This window comes from Hyaena hyaena, unplaced genomic scaffold (genome assembly GCF_003009895.1).
Source record: "Hyaena hyaena isolate Hyena2069 unplaced genomic scaffold, ASM300989v1 scaffold_140, whole genome shotgun sequence".
In the NCBI taxonomy this organism is placed as follows: domain Eukaryota; kingdom Metazoa; phylum Chordata; class Mammalia; order Carnivora; family Hyaenidae; genus Hyaena; species Hyaena hyaena.
The window spans coordinates 1828158-1848676 of record NW_024080772.1 but is presented as its reverse complement, the minus strand read 5'-3'; the positions used below and the strand labels follow the sequence as shown (position 1 = coordinate 1848676).

Here is a 20519-nt window from a genome sequence, read left to right as displayed (position 1 = left end):
CACACTGGTGCATTTCCTTCCAGATACATAGATGTAGATTTGAGCAGAGTGGAAAGGGCTCATACAAATTTGGCATCATACCATATAAATATTTTATGTCTTCTTTCTTTCTTTAATATTATATTTTCTTGCATCAGTGTTATTCTTCATAAACATGCTTTTAATAGCTGCATACCCTACACTTATTTTGTCATTTTTGTTCTACTTATCAAAAAGTAATGGATGTTCATTGTAAAAATAAATTAGAAGAGGCCAAAGAAGGAAAAAATACCTGTAACTCCGTAACTTCACCAGCCAGGGATCCCACAGTTGTTATTTTTATGTATAACCTTCATGTTTTCTTGCTGTGTTTTTACAAAGGGAGCATGTACGTTTCCCTGGCTGGCTGTTTCTGGCTTTGATGTGATGCCTTGGAAAGAAGGAGACATGGGGTGCTATTTTCAGACAGGATATCAATCTTTTAAGTCTCCTTCATGGCCAGGAATCCAGCATTTCTTAAACTTCCATAATTGCAAGTATTTGCCAGCACATTTTCCTTGCTTGTTATCAAAAATCTGCATCTGGCCTGCTTCTTGCTGTGTTGAGTTGATTTTTCATTAGGCTATTTATAGCTGGAGAGTTGGTATTTATTTTTTCCAGGTGAATTAGGAGATGGCCTACAAAAACACTGGGTTTTGCAGTGAGTCAATACTCTCAATTAAAGTTAATAAGAGACCATGGAACTCTTATTAATAAGAAACCAAGGAACTCTTAAAATTACCAGTTCACACCCGTACGACAGTCCTGTGGCATCACAGGTTGGGAAGGAGACTTAACCTTTATTCAAAGCTTGGATGTCCCTGACAACAGCATCAATTCTGGTTGCCCAGTCACTGCTGGATGCCCCCCTGGATCCGCCCAGGGTGGGGAATATCCACCCTCCCAAGCAAGCTCATCTTTGAGCATCTCTCTCTGTTAGAAAGCATATCCTTCTGTTGAAGTGAAATACACACTGGAACGTGCATCCTGGTTTGGTCTCTGCTCTGGGAATTCAGACAGCCCTTCAGAAAGACAAAGAAAGATAGCACCTTCCACCTCACAGCATTACCTACGTTTGGGGGTGCTGCATACAGAATGGACATTATTTGATACCGTTGAGTCTCTTTTGTCCAATTTCAGCCTAAGTTCCATGCTGATATTTTTTTGATGGATTCAAGATATTGTCGTGAAGTTGTCACGAGGTATGCATAGCAAACACGGGGCATATTCTAGACATAAAATTGCAGTAATTACCTCAGGAGGAGGAAAGGGCCATGAGAGAAATAATAGCATTAGGCCTAGCCACAATGCAGCTCTTGCTTTACATACAGAACTTTAATTAATAACAAGACAAACACTGGTAGCACGTAATTGGAAAGTCTATTGGACCCCATCGAGAAGGAGCGGGGGAAAGGCCCTTGTGAAAGGGCCTGCTGGAGCCAGAGAATATAATTGCTGGTGGCGTGCTCCTGACGTTGTCTCTTTTCACTTGTCCTATTTTCTGTCTGCATATAAAATAGGTTATTAGTCAAAAGCTAGCATTTATAACCTATACCTATTAGGATGTATCTAGAAGGATCAACATTTTTATCATCATAGGCTCCAACAAGTGTTATTTCTCATAAACATTATATTTATATGAGATTTCTCATATTTGTGTGAATACATTTGTCATATATATATATAATATATACATATGTACAAACACATGATACTAATTGTCTGGCAGAGACAAAGGTTTAAAACCTACCCCTCCCTAATTCCTCTATTCTGATGGTATGTCTGAGCTAAGATCTTATTAAGATATAAATTCTGACTCGGCAGGCCTAAGGTGGGACTTGAGACCCTGCATTATTTTAAAACAATTTTTTAACATTTATTTGTTTTTGAGAGACAGAGTGAGCAGAGGAGGGGCAGAGAGAGAGGAAGACACAGAATCTGAAGCAGGCTCCAGGCCCCGGGCTGTCAGCCCAGAGCCTGATGTGGGGCTCGAACTCACAAATCATGAGATCATGACCTGAGCCGAAGTTGGCTGCTTAACTGATTGAGCCACCCAGGCACCCCAAGACCCTGAATTTTTAAAAAGTTCCCAGGTCATGCCAATACTGCTGGTTTATAGACCACACTTTGAGGAACAAGGATCTAGAAAACCTTCACAATACACCCACAAAAGAGTTAAGTATTACCATAACATGTTACATGTACACAGCGCTATAGATATGTTAGAAACAGCACAGACCGTAGTGTGGAAACCAGCTCCACAGGATATGGGCCCAGCGACCATGGGTGACTTAACTTATCTATAAGTTTCAGATTCCACATATGAAAAATGGGTATGATAATACCTACAGGAAGGAATGTTGTGAGTATAAAATGAGATAGCATATGTACAAGTGCCTAGCACAGCTCTCTAGCATTCAATAGTCATTTAACAAATGATCCTATAGGTTACCCCGATAGAAATTGGTCTTATTAAAATCAAATTCCAAAATTGTATTCTGCCCACTCTGAGCACCTGAACCTTAACTGTCAGTATCAAGCCAGGTCTACCTGGCATGGATATCTACATATAATGGTAACAAAGGGCTTCTTTTATCTGCGACTGTATTTAGGAGGAAAAGGGAAGTCTTTTAGAGGGCCTTGAACCTGCAATCTGCCCTGGGAACCACAAATAGTTACTCTATACACTTAGATACAAATAATAAATAAGGGATATTCAGAAAGGATTGATGTCAGTCCTTCAGATCTAATTAAGAAATTGGTAAGTAGTCCCAAGAGGATACTTCTGGTCCCATTTGCATTCTTAGGTCATCACTGCTTACCCTCAGCCCATGAATCTCTCACTCTCAGGTTGTCCTCAGTCCTGGCCAAGGGATAATGTGGCAGGCACGTGAAGGCCCTCTGCTGAGGTCTGCATCCTCCCTCTTGCAGGAAAAACATTCCTAGTACACCTTGGTGATGGTGGAAACATTTTAAGCCATTTTTTAGTTATTAAGAATTGCCTCTTACTCAAAGTGCAAGATAAGAATGGACCCCTGACCAAGATGACCAGGCTACTTCCTGCACTAAGTAACCCCATCTCTCCAGTGGTTTCAGCCTATGATGTACTTTAGAATCATCTGGAGAGATTTGAAAAACTGCTGATGCGCAGGACCTACCCAAGACCAATTAAACCGGAATGTCTGGAGTGGAACTCAGGCATGAGTAGTTGTGAAAACTCCCCAGGTGCTTTCAATTTGCAGCCCAGGTTGAAAACCACTGGCTTAACCATTTCGTTCACAACATGTGGGCTCTGCTTCCACACTCTTTACCTCAGTTTTTATGACCACTTTAAGGTGGGCAGGGAAGCTATGGTTATTATCACAAATTTGTCTTAAGAAAATAGAGGCTCACAGAGGTAAGTGGTTGCCTTAAAGTCACATAATTCATTCACTTCGATATTGGAGCACAAACCTCATGCTATCCCTTCGTCAGCAGGCAATGAAATAAAGAGAGTTGATAAACCACTGGGAATGAATGTTGATACAAAGGACAATTGTTTTCAGTGCATTCTGGAAAGGAAGTGGGATGAGTCGTAGGAGCATGGGAACAAGGCCCCAGAGGTTGCTTCCCTGCAGATTCTGATGCAGTAAGTCTGGGATCAGGCAAGAGGTTCTGCATCTCTGACAAATTCCCAGGTAACACTAATCCCAACCTGAACATCACACTCTGAGTAGCAAATCACTGACTGACATTTAGAGGCAGAATCTGGAGTCACTATGTATAACTATAGGTGAAAAGCAGGCCAAGTGAAAAACCTGAAGTTCTAAACTGCTTCTATCTGAGAAAGAATACATCACCTAGATACACCACCTTACTAAACACTCAGCGTATGAAAGAAATAAGTGGCAGAAAAACATACTTTGCTAGCCATTCACTAACCACCAGTTTGCAATGTCATTCCAAGCCTTGCATCTGTTTCTAAAACTAGACTTTATGGAAACTGAGACAGTGCATGCCTTGGCTTGAGTTGTAGCTGCAGATAAATGTTTTCTGCTATAAACATGGCTGGTAGTATTGTAAGATGAAAGGAAAGTCAAATATTTTTTTTTACTTTTTTTTTTTTTTTACAAATAGTTTATTGTCAAATTAGTTTCCACATAACACTCAGTGCTCATCCCCAAAGTGCCCTCCTCCATGCCCCTCCCCTCCTCCCCCCCACATCCATCAGTCCTCAGTTTTTGTCAGCATTCAAGAGTCTCTCATGGTTTGCCTCTCTCCCTTTCCCCCACCATTTCCGCCCTTCTTCTCCCCCTTGGTCCTCCGTCAAGTTCCTCCTAATCCTCCTATACGTGCAAACATATGATATTTGTCCTTCTCTGCCTGACTTATTTCGCTCAGCATAACACCCTCAAGGTTCATCCATGTTGCTACACATGGCCAGATGTCATTGTTTCTCATTGCCATGTAGTATTCCATGGTATAGATAAACCACATCTTCTTGATCCATTCATCTGTTGATGGACACTTAGGCTCAGGAAAGTCAAATTTTTAATACTACTATTTGTCTGTAGTTCTGAACAGTTGGATCAAGTGGCCATCTTGACCCAAGTCCTCATTGTCTTATGTCAAGCAGTCTTGGTTTGATTGTCTCATGTTTTGAGTCTTTACTGTCAAATGGCTCCGATTACTTCCCTTTTGCTACACCCAGCAAAATTGCAGTTATTCCTTGAAATTCAGACTTCCTGGCAAGCTTATAAGCTTCATGAGGGCAGGGAAGGTATATATAATAATACAGCACAGAGTAGGTATGCAGTAAATATGGGTTGAATGAATAGATAATCACCTCAAGGGCTGATACCAAGAGGGATCCTGGTAGATCTCCTCAGGAGCTAGGGATGCCATCCCTTGGCAACCAGTACTGTTCTCACTTCCCAGGCCTAAAATATAGTGTAGGAAGATGGAGAAAGCTCAGCAGTAAGCTAGCCAATGGCCCCAATGTCAGTATGACAGGGCTACATCTCACTGCCATGCTCAGCCCACTAGCAGACTCTACTTCAGACTGAAAGTTTCCAAAGAAAGCTGAGAATCAGGCCATTTCCACTTCAGCTAGTTAACTGCAAAATGGGTGGATCCCCTTCCTTCCCTGGTACCCAACCCTACAGTGTAGGAAAGTGCTAATGAGCTTCATAGGTGGAAAGTTGGTTTCTATCCCTGAGAGGGGACCTGGTAAAGACAGAAGGGTGTTCCTAGAAACATATACCTCTTTATTTATCCTGATATTGATCAGTTTCTACCATGTGCCCTCACTTAATCACTACTATGAATACAAGGTAAGACATCCCTGCCTTGAAGGAAATTGCCCAAGGACGATGGAGGGAAGACAAGCCACCAGAGCTGTGTCCTGTCATGGTCCCAATAACCTCAATTGTAAGATTTCGGGGGGGGGGGGGTCATTTGTGAGATAGAAGATAAGAAAAGATTCCATGAAAATTAAATATTTAATTTTTTAAGTGGTGAGAAGGAAAGAACAGGTAGAGGAAATGGAAAGATCAAAACCACAGAAGCAAAAAAATACATGTCAAGTGCAAAGCGGACATGTAGACTAATGTGGGGGAGTCTAGGAACTAACATCCACTTGGCCCCCATGTGTGGACTACTGGATGAAAACTACTTACCTGGTTGCTCTAGGTAATACAAACTACTTTTAGTCTCTTCAAAACACAAAACACAGGCTTATTTAGAAGTCAAAATGCCCATCTCATCAGAGCTTCAATCTTGCTTTAAAGTTAGGGCTTTTTTCCTCCCCTCCTCCTGCCAGACTTGACACTACTGTAGATGCAAACCCTGAAATTAGGGAAATGGTGGTCACTGTTCTCTCCGTTTCACTCAGCTTTCCTCTTCAGTCGTCTGGCTAACTTGTGACCCTTTAGTGCAGGGAAAGGGAAAGAGTAAGGGAAGCAAGAAAGCTCTCCCTGGACAAAAACTGTTGTGGTGATCTGGCATTGGTATTCTCTGGATGTGGCAATTATTTAAGGCTTACTATTTTTCACAAGGGGCATGTTTGTGGTTTCTTTGGAGATCTCCATTCCTCCTGACCCCCTCCACTATGGCTAGTAATCTTTCACCTTGACTAGGGCATATGTATCTCTATTCCAGGAGGTCATTTACTCTTTCCTCTGCCCTTGGGCATCTCAAGATGCCTGCACCTTCTTTCTTCTGAATTCTGTTGACCTCTTCAAGAAGCCCTCTTAGACAAGATCTAAAGTGACCCACATGGGCCCTCTTTTACACTGCTCACTCTAGTCTATGTGTAATGATCATGCATGTGTGCACCACCAAACTCTCAGAGTGCAAGCCATCCAATGGTTCCACCTTGCCTTTGTTCTGCCATCAGAGCAGCTACTCAGCCCCTTGTTCATACTTTAGATTTTCCAGTAGGAGTTACAAAACATTCTACTGAACTCCCCAAACTGCAAGTGCTCAAGGTGGTATCATTAAAACTGCTCTCTTGACTTAGGATGAAGAGGGAAACTTCTCTGCAGAAGGGTAAAGTGAGGTGGAACTCATAATACACAAAAAGCACATGCTAAAAACTCTCTCCTTCTGAGAACAAACTGAGGACTGATGGGGGTGGGGGTGAGGGGAAGGGGGGGTGATGGGTGTGGAGGAGGGCACTTGTGGGGATGAGCACTGGGTATTATATGGAAACCAAGTTGACAATAAATTATTTTTAAAAATAATAAAATAAAATAAAAAGTCTCTCCTAGTGGTCAACCACCAACTTTTTAAAAAATCCAAAGTATGGATAAGAGATTAAGAATTGTGTAACCTATTTTCATCCACCCCTCTTGAAAGTCCTTCAACATTGTATAGCATCTATTGCCTCAGTGCTTCAGCCAAAATTCCTTTTTAATATTTGTTACACTATTTGTTATCTTGTTAAGCTGTCACTGTATTCCTAAACCTATTCCCATCTTAGAGAATACAGAACTGTACTTCAAAAGGACCAAAGTGACAACAATATTTTAATTCAGATCCCTCTAACTCAAGCTCTTAGACCATTCTAGGGTGGAGGATACATGTGGCTCAGCATAAGTACTCAATAAATATTCATTGAGTGCCTAAAAAGTTGATTTTCTTAGATTGTAAAGGAACATGAATGCCTTGATATTAGTCGATAAAGAGAAACCACTGAAGAATCAGTCACAGATGGTAGTGGTAAACAGGAAGATATGATAGAGATATACAAAAGAAGTTAGAAGGGAGAAAGTAGAGAGGGAGAGGCATTTTAGGAGGCCATAGAAAGAGCTGAAAGAGTAAGCTATAAAGGACATTGTGAGTGCTACTTTGTTAGAGTAATGAGAATAAAAGCTAGGTTGAAAGACTTTAAAGAAAGCATGGGCAACAAGGAAATAAAAGCAGTTACATGCCAGTTATCCAAGATGTTAACATCTGAATGGAGGTAAAGAAATAGGTTGCATGTCAGAGGAGCTAGCAGGATCAAATAAAGGATATTTTTCTGGGATGGATGAAAGCTGGTCTTTTTTATAGATGGAAAAGCCAAAAGGTAGAAAGAGTCTGAAGGTGCTGAAAGCAGTTATTGAGAGAGCAAGAACTGGGGGGGGGGGGGGGGGGGGGGGGGGGGGGGGGGGGCGAGTAAAACATAAGAGATTAACTTAACAGAAGAAAATAAAAGATACATCTTCCTCTAAGACAGGAAAAGAAGAGAGAAGGTAAATAAATGTAGGTAAATAAACACCTATGCTGAGAAATAGAAGGAGGAGGAGGAGGAAAACAAGGAGAAGGAGGAGGTGGGGGAAGGAAGGAGGGGAGGGGAAGGGAAGGAGGAAAAGAAGGGAAGGAAGGGAGGGAGGCAGAGAGGCTGAAGGAGATTGCACCCAATACAGTAAATCTTTGTCAGTAAAGTAAAAATCAAAATAATGGATCAGGAGTTGGACCAAGAGGTAACAGCATTAGTGTTTGAGGAAGAGTTTGAAACACCCATTGTGCTATTTGTGTTCACAAATCAACTGCAGAAATCAACAGTGGATTAATAAGTACCAACAACCATCCAGAGCATTGAGGGTCAAGAGTCTGATTTCACACAAGTCCAAATCAGCAAATATTCTGTAGCCAAGAAGCAAAAGGACAGAAGGGATATAGCAAACAATATTCCAAGCAGGGCACTGGGCATGGGCTAAAGGCTGAGAGGGGTTAGTTAGGAGTGGTAGGATTAAAATTTCTAGTCATGGCAACCAGATTGTACAAGGAAGCCATGTGAGGGCAGAAAAAAACTGTTAACAGATTTGTTAAATTATCCTGGGAGTACTCATTGGAGACAAGTATTTACTACACCAGATTTGGGAAATGGGAAAGGTATAAGTGAAGAGGTTATGGTTATAGACCAGGCTTGCCTGACTCAGGCTCAGAAATAAAACAGCACCTAGGCACCCAGTGCCAAGTGTGGCCTTGTTAGTGAAGAGGTAATATGCAACAAAGTGGGAAGTTCATCGTATGCGACCTCTTTGATCAAACTGTAATGAAACCATGACCTTAGGGAGTGGGAGACAAAGGAATGGTGATTTACAGAAAAGAATGTCTTCAAACGATGAGAATCAAAGAAAAGGGGACACATAGCAGATGAAAACTCCAGTTGCCATAGGACATACTTTGCCTTCCATTCCACAATAGCCATTTTTTATTACAGGATCTAAACAGAAATATTTGGGGCTATTATATGCTATAATCATCCTAAGCTTACAGGTTGTTTCTATCAAATAAAAATACCAGAGGCCTTGTTTATAACATATACTTATTCTGGACATGACTGCACTTAAACTCTTTTAGAAATATTTGCTACAGTCTCTTATCAAACATCTAAGGAACAATGCCATAGGAAACTTTCCTAAAGACACAATGAAAATATATGATTTCAGAGGCGCCTGGGTGGCTCAGTTGGTTAAGCGTCTGACTTCTGCTCAGTTCATGATCTTGTGGTTTGTGGGTTCAAGCCCTGCATCGGGTTCTGTGCAGGCAGCTCAGAGCCTGGAGCCTGTTTCAGATTCTGTGTCTCCCTCTCTCTCTCTGTCCCTCCCCGGCTCATGCTCTGTCTCTCTGTTTCAAAAAAAAAAAAGAAAAGAAAAGAAAAGAAAATATATGATTGCAGCTTCCTTTTGTCAAAGTAGACATCATAATTCTGAAAGGCAACCATCATAAAGTATCTCAATAAGTAGATTTTTGTCCTGCCTTTGCCTACCAGTTTGATACTTATGGCCATAAGTATCAAATCATAGAGTCTCTGGTTAGCTAACACATGGCATGGTATCATTCAAATAAGAGTATTAGAGTCTGGGAGAGGAAGAAAAATCTATGATACATAAGGCATTAAAGAAATTGAGTCATAAAATCACTTGTCCAAGGTCACAAAGTGAATTGGGGCCACAGACAAGCATCCTTGGATCCCTTTAAGAAGTTCATTTTTATCCCATTGATCTTAGTATCACCTCAAATGCATAATCTTGTGAAACTTAGGATCAACCTGAACAAAATTGTCCATAGTTGCCTCTGCCCAGCTCCTTGAATCTTAATGAGAGCCATTTGGGGAGACAGTGAGCAAGATCAGTTAGTCACCAGCTTTCCTCACTGGGCATACCTTGGCTGAGTGTCCAACAACATCCTTGAGGCTTCAGGTGAGAATTCCAGGAAGGGGACCAAAGATTCCTTTTAACATTAACTCTTGTCCTTCTGGCTCTTTTCTCCCTTGCAGCTCCGAATGGCCTGGCTCATCCGTGGAGTCTTGCAGGGAAACATCTCCTTGGTGCTGGTAGAGAATAAAACTGGGAAGGAACAAAGCAGAACGGTCTGGCATGTTGCCACCAATGAAGGCTTGAGCCTGTGGCAGTGGACGGTGCTACCTCTTCTCGATGTGGCTGACAGGTGAGCTGCCACTCATTTCTGTCCCTCTCTTTTCTTCTATCAACCAAGATGCAGAAAGGTGTCATGTCTTTCCTCTCCCCATCCCCTTTACCCAAGACATGCATCCAGATGAGCACATACATGTGCGTGTACACAAATATGTACACACACACAACACACACACACACACACACAACACACACACATACATGCACACTTTCTGCAGACTTATAGGGAGCACTGAGTTTCCATGCTAATTTCCATGCTAATGAGCACTCATCTCTTGCATCTCTGGCCTGGCCTGATTGGCTGCCTCCAGTGTCTGTAGTAGGATGAAATAAAACTCATACTCATGACTTTGAACAACACGTATTACTGCCACATAATAATCAGTCTTTATATGTATATAATATTTTCTCTTAATTAATGCATTTCACCTTACTTTCCCATTTGACATTTTATTTATCCCTTATTAACAACAAAATCTGTGACATAGGTAGTACAGACCTCATCATGTTCCATTCCTGTCCTTTCACAAGATTCTCATCTCATCCTGTAACCAAAGAGTTACAGGACAAGCAGGTTGGCATCGGAGTGAGGACTGGTGCTCAGGTCAGTTCAAGTCCAGGGCTTTGTAGAGTGAGGTCCCTGAAGCAAGTAGATAAAGGAGATGATAAATTCTTCAGTAAACAGAGGAGTGATTCTACCAGAGGCTCTGACTCCTATTTGAATTCTACACTAGTAGCTTTGAACCTCTCTAAGTCTTAGTTTCCTCATCTTTAAGCTGAGAGAGTTGGACTAGAAGATCATTGACTTTGTGTGGCTCTGAAATGAAGCAGTAACCACTGACATCAACTGCCATTTGTCTCCCCGGGATGGCACCAGTCTGCCATCTGCAGCCAGCTGGGAGCAAGCAGTGCCTAGCCTAGCACAGCAGCTCACATGACTCCCTGATGAATCATACTGCACCCTCAATGGTTGGTGCACTAATCTGTTCCAGACCAAAATAGACAGAGGGCAGAGGGTGGGAGTTATTTCTATAAATGGGGGCAGATAAGTGGATCCGGAGGAGGAAAACCAACTTAAACAGGCTAAATATCAAACCCAGCACCCCTAGCACCTCTGCATTAGACTCTTAAAAACCCATCCAAATTACCATCCTGATGGATTCACCTCTGAAAAATGAGGACAAAGGACTGAAGGCAAGGTGAGGGTGATGCCAGCTGGCATGGAGCTTTGTAAGGATAAAGCTGGGTCTCATATTCTTCACCCAAACTTCACAGAGTCTGCTATTTCCAAGAGCTCATAACTTCAGCTGTGGTGTCATAAGGAGAAGCGATTCTCCTCACTCTGAGCACCAGTTTCCCACTCCTTCAAATGTGTGGGGGTTAAGGATCAAAGCCCTTGGACATCCTGAGGCACAGTGCTACCCTAGGACAAATGGATTTAATTAAAATAGAGGAAGGGGCAGTGTGAGCATTCCATACCACAGACTGGTCTTTTGTCCTCTGGGATTGTGAGAGTTGTATGCAAGGGATGGAGAACAGGAAGGTGATGCCAGAGCCCTTCCTCCTGGGAGATGCTAAATTAATTCAGATGAATCAAAGCATTTTTTTTCTCCTCAATCCAGCAAGTCCTCTGTCTTTCATAACCACCCCAGGGGATTTAAAGCAAGTAAGATGTTGACTCTGTTCACTCCCATCCTCGAGAGTTTCGTTTGAAGAAGACTTTGTTCTCAGCCTCCCTCCAACCTATTAAAGGCTGTTTACCAGACTGACATTTCCAATATTGGTACTGAGACCAATCTGTCCAGTGGGGATTCAGACAAAGGCCAGCTTGGCTTGATGATGTCTTGTGACCTAATAAGTGTGCAATTACAGAACACACAAGTGCCACCATTCACCAGGAGCCTGCACACCACTGACATGCTCTGATGTAGGAAGCTACTCGCCCCACCCAGAGCAAAAGATGATATAGAAGGCATCAAGACCCAGAGGTAAATGGAACTGCAGGAGAGGGAGTTTTCAGTTGCTAAAATCACTTACCAGTAGAGGTGACTGGCCATAAAACTAAAAAAGCACTGTGGATGAAAGAGCATAGGCTTTAGGATCAGATAGTCCCAAGTTTAAAACTGTCTCAGGCACTCACTAGTTATGTGACCCCAACCAATCACTGACCCTCTCTGAGCCTTGGTGGCCACATCTGTAAAGTAAGTATAATCACAGTACAACTTCACAGGGTTGTTATGATACTAAATAAAATGACTGTCAAAAGCATCTATATATAATAAGTATCAATAAATTTTATTTTCCACATCCTCCATCCTCATCCCTCAGTTATGCAGCTTCAAATAACTTATTGAAAAAAAAATAGCACAAGTCACAACCACTGATCTTCCAAGTCAATCCATGTTATATAAAACAGAGATAACAAAGTTTATGTCTGAGGCTTAGAGTAGTAAAGTGCTTGGTAAACTTTCTGGCCCACAGTAAGTGCTCAGTCAGTTATAACTACTAATAATAACTCATAATATAATAATAATAATTAATATAATAATAATATCTCCCCACCTGATACCTCAGAAGAGACTGGGATGGCCCATTCAGCAATAATAACCAGTCCTGCAACCCTAAGATTATAGAAGTGGGTGTTCTTCTGAATTTGCTGTCATCAGTGTTGTGTAGACTCCTTCTAAGGGGAAGGAGCAAGAAACACATTCTTCCTTTTCCTTCCAGGGAGAGTGAGCTATGGCTGCCAAGGTGCCAGAAAATGAAAATGGGAGGAGGGAGAGGGAGAGGAAGGAAATGTATAATGGAAAGATAAGGAAAATGGATAAATAACAAAGACAAACTCTCTTCCCCCCAACCCTTAGGTAAGCATTGGCTCCTCCTGTACCACCTGCTTCCTTAGGCAGGTTCTGGCTTTAGCTATTCAGCACTCACGTCCTGGACAGCTCCCCAAGCACGGACCTTGACGGAGCAGCAACTTTATTCCCAATGCTGTCGCAAATCTCCACTCCTAGCTTCCCCAACATTACATTACATTGCATGCATTACAAAGGTTTTTGAAGCAACTTTTATTAGGGTTTACAGGTTAGCTCTAAAGAGCTCCCAGGTTTTAGATACTTCTTTCAGTTCAGTTGTACCTTGCTAGATTCTTGCTTACAGGTTTCTGTACCTTCCATTCTCTTCACATGAAATGTTCTTCCTCCACCTTCCTTATCCCTAAATGACACTCTTCCTTCACTTTTTAAAGGCCTCTAGACTATATAGTACACCTACAATATGTTCTCATGGCCTTAAAATAGCCCTATATAACTTGTCACTCTTTACTATCTTTTTTTTAAATATCTGAATATACACATTAACAAGGTAAAGATCAGATCTGTCTTGTATATCACTGTTCCTTGAACATCCAGAACCATGCCTAACAGACACATCATATGTCCAACAAATATGTGTTTACAGAATGATGTGTTGAGAGCAATCGCATACATTTCCAAATTCCAGCTGAATTAACTGAAAATTTCCCTTACTGGAACCCATCTAACATTCTTCTTGTGTTCAATCTAACAAAACAGATAAAATCATATTATAATAAATAGTGCTGCAAAGTGTTATGTATATCAAAGCAACACCTGTGTCTCATCAGATGAGCCCCAACAGCATTTTTTACTCATGGCAAGAAATTTTCTTTAGAGACTTGCCTGGTACCTGGACTTTCTTTATCTCTGGTCACTGTTCTGTCAGAATCACTTTATAAGAAAGACTTTGATCCTAACTGTGTGCCCTAATCTTTTTGAGTAGAGAGATCTAGAGCTGAGCACTTGAGAGCAAAGAGCTGTATTCACATTGCTGCCACCACATAGTAGTTTTTCTGTGAATGCTCAAAGAATATGCCATCAGTATATAAAAGCTGATGATGGGGAGACATTGATCCATGGGATGGTATTTCTTCTGTCCATTTACAAACAGGCAAAGGAATAAAAATAATGTCATAGTCTGTCATCATTATGAAGTGAGTTTAACCATAAAACTATACTATAAAGAGTAACGAGAAAAATCTCCATGAGTAGTGCCCATGATATTTTGAGCAGTGGCAACATCCCTGGAATGCCGATATGTGCTTTCAAGGTAATTTTAAAGGACAGCACCAATTCAAATATTGACTTGATATGTGCTTAAAAGTTATCTCATTATTTTACAGCCACCTCATATAACTAGTTTTCTTCATTCCCTCTCCCATTCAACTGCCATTCTTTCTGTTGGAATTAATTCTACCTTTACTCAAATGGAAGAAAGGCAGGTTCTCTTCCCTTAATCTGTCAGTCTCTTATAAGGACACACCCCTAGTTTTCGTCTTTATAATAATATATTCTAGTAAATTCAACACAATATTCCCACACCATCTTAAGCTCTGACACGCTCACAGAGCAGAAGCAGGTACTAAGTTTGACTCATTACAAGATAGATTTGGAAACACCATGGATCAACCCTTGTCCCACAAATCACTGCATTCATACAGCCAGATAGAAAGTACATAACTTAACGTGCATGTGGAGGCTCTATTCCCTGGCATTATCATTATAAAGGCTTTTAGCCATACCCTATATACATAGTCTAACAAGAAAAAATGTTCCCTCTGGAGGTATTGAGATTTCTTTTCCTTTTGTATCCTTTGTCCTAAACGACAAGTAGTGTGTTTAACAAATGCATCTTTCAAATGGGATCAGTTAAACTGAGAGTTATGTCTTTATGTACTTAGGCCAAATTCCAGAGTCAAGATTTTTCTCATATCCCATTCTTGCTTCTAATCCACAGAATCTTCACTTTGTATGGGGTGCTATCAGACAAAACTGCCCCTTTCTGTAGCATCTTTCTGTGATGAGAAAGGCATTAGATGGGCATTTTTATCACTTATTCTTACTTAACTAGAGAAGCAATTAACTTCCAGAGAAAGGAAATCCAGAAATTTCCAATGAACCCTAGTTTGCAGGTCTAAACACACTCCTAAAATGTTGTGTTTAATTCCTATTTTTGAACCAAAGCTTCCTCCTAGAGCCATAGGAAGATTTATAAATGATAATGACTGGAACTAGCATTTGTTGAGTACTTTACTGCATGCCAGTCACTGTAACAAGTACTTTACATGCATTATCTCATTCCATCCTTAAAACATCCCTTGAGATAGATACCATAATTAATCCCCCTTTTTATAAGAGTAATATGAGGTCTAAAGAGGTTAAATAATTTTCTCTTAGCCCTTAGGCTAGTCTACTTCTGTGTACAAGCCTGAGGAAATGAAAACACAGTGCTTGGCATGTAATAGAAAACTTGATAAATGATAGCCGTTGTTATTAACAAAATATTTTTATTTTGGATTTTTTAGGCCACACCACTTGTTTATTTTGATTTAGTTCATTATCTTTCCTTTGCATTATCTACCACTGAAATCCATCATCTTAATTCTCCAGCTGAGCTCCTGCTGAAGACCATTTCCCACCCAGCCCTTGCCTGCCTGCCTTCTCTCACCCCTCCAGCCTGGGCAGCATCACCAGCACAGTGGGATTCTCTTCTTTTTATTCTAGAACACAATGGCCCCTTCCCCACATGGGTTTTTAAGTCATCACTCTATAATGCCTTTGACTATTTCTACTTCAGAGCTAGAGCATAAGTCCTAATAGGCATTTTTCATCTGCAAATGTATTAATGTACCATGTCTAACAAAAGCATAAAAATAAAATACATTTAGTTATACATTTAACAAGCCAGCCTCCAGTAGAGAATAAAGTTCACGTCCAAAAGGACTGACACAGAAATTCTAGGTCATATAATGCCTGCATGGTCCCTAGGAAGAGTCAGTGAAAGGTCAGGCCCTGGGTTCTTCACTTTCTGCCTGCCTTCCCTTCTGAGGAAGTTTCCATATGAAAGAAGTGGTTGTCACCCCTGCAAACCCCACACACCAGTGTCTGCTACCCCTCTGCTAGACAGGCTCCACCCATGGTCACAGCAGCCTCTGGACTACTCTACACTGTGCCCCATGTTCTTTGTATTCACAGCACCCATGAACCTGCCCCCCAGAGTGCTTTACCCCTTCACAACTCAAGGTGCCCACTCTATCCCAAACCTCTGGGTAGGTGGGGCAGATGTCATCCCCTGTTTTCAGGTGAGAAGACAGAGGCACAGAGGAGTTAAATCATAGTCTTATGGGTAATTAAACATAGAGGCTCTTCCTTAGAGTTTCTTCCATCTCCTTTCAGTCCACCAGAGAACACCTGTGGATGCTTCAGTGTAAAATGGTATTAACCTCCAAAGTCATCCAGATATTATGTATTTATCCAGCCAACACTTACTGCCCTACTTGGTACTAGGTGATGAGCCTACCTGGACATGTAATGTATTTCAGCCCTCTAGGAATGTCATCTATAGGGAGAGCCTGGTAGGAAAACAAAATTTTGGATCACAGGGAAGTAAGAGCCAGAGAGAAGGGAAGTACAGACAGAGAGAACAACATGAGGCTCAATAAAGCCACAGCTATTGGGGCTCCTCACTTCCAAACAGGCTCCTCTCTGGTAGCCAGTTTGGGGTTCTCCCTCTGCCAGATATGCCCATGCTGACAGAAGCAAAGAGCAATGACTGTCACCTTCGAATTTGTTCATTCATTCACTATCAACAGATACACATCAAACACTCACTCAGGAGTGGCCCAATAGGCTTCAAAGTCAGAGGTGAGGGCAGAGGGAAGGGAAAGATCTCAAGGCTCTGCTTTCTTAGGTGATACCTCCCCCTCCTGAGTGAGTCTGACTGCCCTAAGTCCGTGAATACAGGCAAAACCCAGCACTTCTAGGGCCCTCTTCATCGTGGGTAAAGAAAAAACATGATGTTTTCTGCCCCCAACCAGCTGAAGCTACAGAGGCTGGGGATCTCAGCATGCTTATTCACATCAGCCTGAGTCAGTTCTCTGCACTGGGAGAAAATGGTAGACTCCAGAGTAAATTTAGGTGAAGCAGGGTACATAGCACTGAGTAAATCCAGGAAGCTCAGAGTTCTTCATGGACAACTTGACTTTGCTCTCCTTACCTTCCCCAGAGAGATGAGGAACTAGCATCCCAGAGCACTAGACCATACTCCTTAAATCCACCTTGCCTTACTCAGGCATTTCCCTAGTCCTGGAGTGGAGTGTGCACTAGGGGATGGCTGTAGTTGTGACAGAAGGGTACTTCTGAGTCCTCCAGCCGGACCAGGGCTAACTTTACCCATCATCCTACTCAGAGGAGTGAGTTAGTCATCAACCCAACCATGTCAGGTACACGGAGAACACCTAAGCAAATAGGTTTGTTATACACAATATGTTAGTTAGGTAACACCACCCAAAGTAACATTAAACCTCCAATCCTCAGAGATGTACAAAAAAAATTATTTCTTGCTCATGTGAAATCCAAAATTAGTGTATTAGCTGGAGAGTGGCTTTCCATCTGATTATTCAGGGGCCTAGCCTGCTTCTCCCTTTGGCTCAATCTTTTCTCCAGGTTTGGAATCCCTTGCATTAAGACAGCCAATGGAGAAAGGGCTTGGGAGGGGAATCTCATATAGGAAGAATTTTGTGAGTTATTACTTCAGCTCACTTTCCATTTGCTAGAACTCAGTCACAAGGTTATATTAAGTGCATGGAATGCTGAGGAATGTGGTCTTGCTGTGTGCCCAGAAGAAGGGAAAATGAATTTGATTGGGGGGAGTGGGGATGATGTATCATCAAATAAGCCAAGGAATACAGCCCCTGTCGCTGGGTATCTATCAGAGTGTCACTTGAGAATACCAATTCCTTATTTAGCTGCTCTGACCATTGATTAGTCTTCCCCTAGAACCTTCATAATTCAAGGCTGAAATCAATTCCGGGATCTTATTCTAAAGCATAAATGTTTCATTCCCAAAATTTTATGATGTAGCAAAACCTTACTTTTTGGCAGAAATCATCCCAGGATTTCTCTCACTGAATTTCTCCTTTCTGAAAGGAATTTTAATATTTGACCACATTTGGAAGTCACTGACACAAAATGTCAGATTCAGATGTCTTGTGGGCAAGACGGGGAATTGCCCTCTCACAGGAAAGTGTCATTGTCACATCGTCAGGAAACACATTTTAAACCCCCATCAAGCACAGAGGATGGAAAGGGGTGTATGACCCAACCTCTTGCCAATCTCTGCATGCTAGGAGACAGGGGGAGACACAGAGCATATGCACTGAGAGGCAAACAGCAACACATGAAGTATTATGCAGAGTCTGACAGCGTGGCCTGTGTTCAGATGGCACAGTGACCTCTATGTCAGGGGAGAAAAATGGAGAACACAAATTCTCATAAGATGGTGGGCCCTGAGGAAAATTTAGATCTTCCTGAGGTGGGAAAGGAAAAAGAGTATTCCAAAGAAGGCCATCAGGATGAGTGGAGGCTTATAAGCAAGAATGTTTTAAGTGGGTGCAAGAACAGCCAACTAGGTCGTATCAGAGAATTCTAAGCAATCTCCTTGGGAGAAGGTAAGCATGGATATTAGGCCACATATTTTGGACTCTGCACTGTGGGTAATAGCTATTGAGCACAGAGATGGGCTGGAGAATGGGAAACCAGAGCAAGGAGACTATTGAAGGCTCTATGAGGGACCAAATGTGAAATGCTCTGAGACTGGAAGTAGGGCTCAGAAAGGGGGAAGAAAGGCAGGCGGAGAAGAGGCCTAGTCTACTGCCACCTTCCAAATGACACGATTAGCCCAGGACAGCCTTGGGCTGGCCTTCTGAGAAGAGTGGAAGAAATGTGGCTGGTGGCTCAGCAATGCAATGTGCAGCCAGGCATAGATATATACAAATCAAACATTCATAACTCTGAAAGGATCTGGCCCTGTTTCTTTCTCAGAAAATATCCCAGATCACTGGAGCAAAGAGTAGATTAGCAATTCTGAGCTTTAAATCCTATTTCTAACACTGATTTACTGTGACGCTTGGGACAAGTTGTTGCTTTTGATTGCAAAGTTTCCATAATCAGGAGTGCAAAGCAGTGAGACAGATCCTGCCTGTGAGTCTGGTTTTAAGAAGTAGTCGCTCAAAATGGCAATAAGTGAACCCCTTTAGAACCCCTTTGGATTGGCTCAAGATTTTCTTGGTAATATCCACAGCTCAATTTACAAGTCAACATGCACATGTTTTTCATAACTCTTAGTGCCTCTGAAAACATAAACCTATGCTCTCTGCCCTTCTCTACCCAAGCACAAAGTTTGGAATTTAGGGGATAACTGGGCTGCTGATATTTGAAGTAAAGCAGGATCCAGGTCTATACATTGCTTCTCTCTAGGACCTCACTGGCATTCACCACTTCTAGTCTCACCTCTGTGTAGGTGACACATAGTCTTTATCTCACCTGAGTCCCATCCCCGGGTTTCCAGCTGCCTGATTGGCATTCTGCCCACACCTTCAATATGCCCCTCCTGTGTGATTCTTCTGTCCAAAGCCCTACCACTATTCTAGGCATTCAGTTCTTCAAAATCTTTCTTGAGTTCTCTCTCATTACTCAGATACAATGTTTCCCCAGGTTGTACATTCTAGCTCTATGGGGGCAGAACTAAAAAGGTGTTTAGAAATCTCCTAGTCACTGAATAATATGAATCACAAATCATCTGAATTCCTCAAGGTCAAGGTCAATGTCTTGTGCATCTCTATATTCCCAGCTGTAGACACAGTGCCTAAACTCATAATAGGTGCTCAAATAATCTTTGCTCAAAGCCAGAGGGGGAGATATGGAATTTATAACACTACCTAAGGAAGCACAGATTTCTAAAAATAAGTATATAAGAGGACCAATGAATTAGAATCTCCCATGCTAAAGAAAAGCTTCCACTGTGAAAATACTCACACTACATAGATTTTTTTTAAAAAGCCAAGATGGTGCCGGGGTGCCTGGGTGGTTTAGTTGGTTAAGTGCAACTCTATCTCAGCTCAGGTCATGATCTCACATTTTGTAGGATCCAGCCTCATGTTGGGCTATGTGCTAACAGTTCAGAGCCTGCTTAGAATTCTCTCTTTCTCTCTCTCAAAATAAATAAATAAATAAACTTCTTAAAATAAAATAAAAAGACAGTACCTAACAAATTTCAGTGACTTGCCAAGAGTCCTACTAAGTATGTAGCCCAGACTTCACTCCACTCTACCTTTTGAAACTTAGCCCTCACCAAGCAGAGAAAGCTGATAATTCAGCCTCAAAAAGATATTTCTGTCAGGATAGAAAGAAACCAGCAACCACCCTCTTCCTGTGTCTTCTCACCACGTAGGGCACCCCATCTCTGGCATTACCTCAGCTTTCAAAACCATAAGCTGACACAGCAGCAAAGAGAAGAGGAAGAGGCCAGTGTTAGAAATGTCTCTGTCCTGAGAAAGGTGGAGTGGACTTCCCAGTCTCTCAAGAAGACTGGGTGCAGGTTTCTTCTAGCTCTGGACAGCCCTTTAGGCGCCCGGTTGCTCTTGGGGCCCAGACAGAGCTTAATATACATGACCCAGAAAGAGAAAATGAGAGATCAAAATGAACTTGTCAGAGAAGGGTTTCTCCCCGTCCTGAAGTCTGG

At 41.9% G+C, this 20519-nt stretch overlaps 1 protein-coding gene across 1 annotated transcript in view; it reads left to right on the top strand.

The window, feature by feature from the left end:
- Positions 1-20519, top strand: part of ALK (ALK receptor tyrosine kinase) — a 671693-nt gene that overhangs the window by 567655 nt on the left and 83519 nt on the right. Inside the window, exon 9 of the mRNA XM_039238463.1 lies at positions 9767-9936. Coding sequence (XP_039094394.1) covers positions 9767-9936 — 170 coding nt within the window. The remainder of the gene's footprint in view (positions 1-9766; positions 9937-20519) is intronic.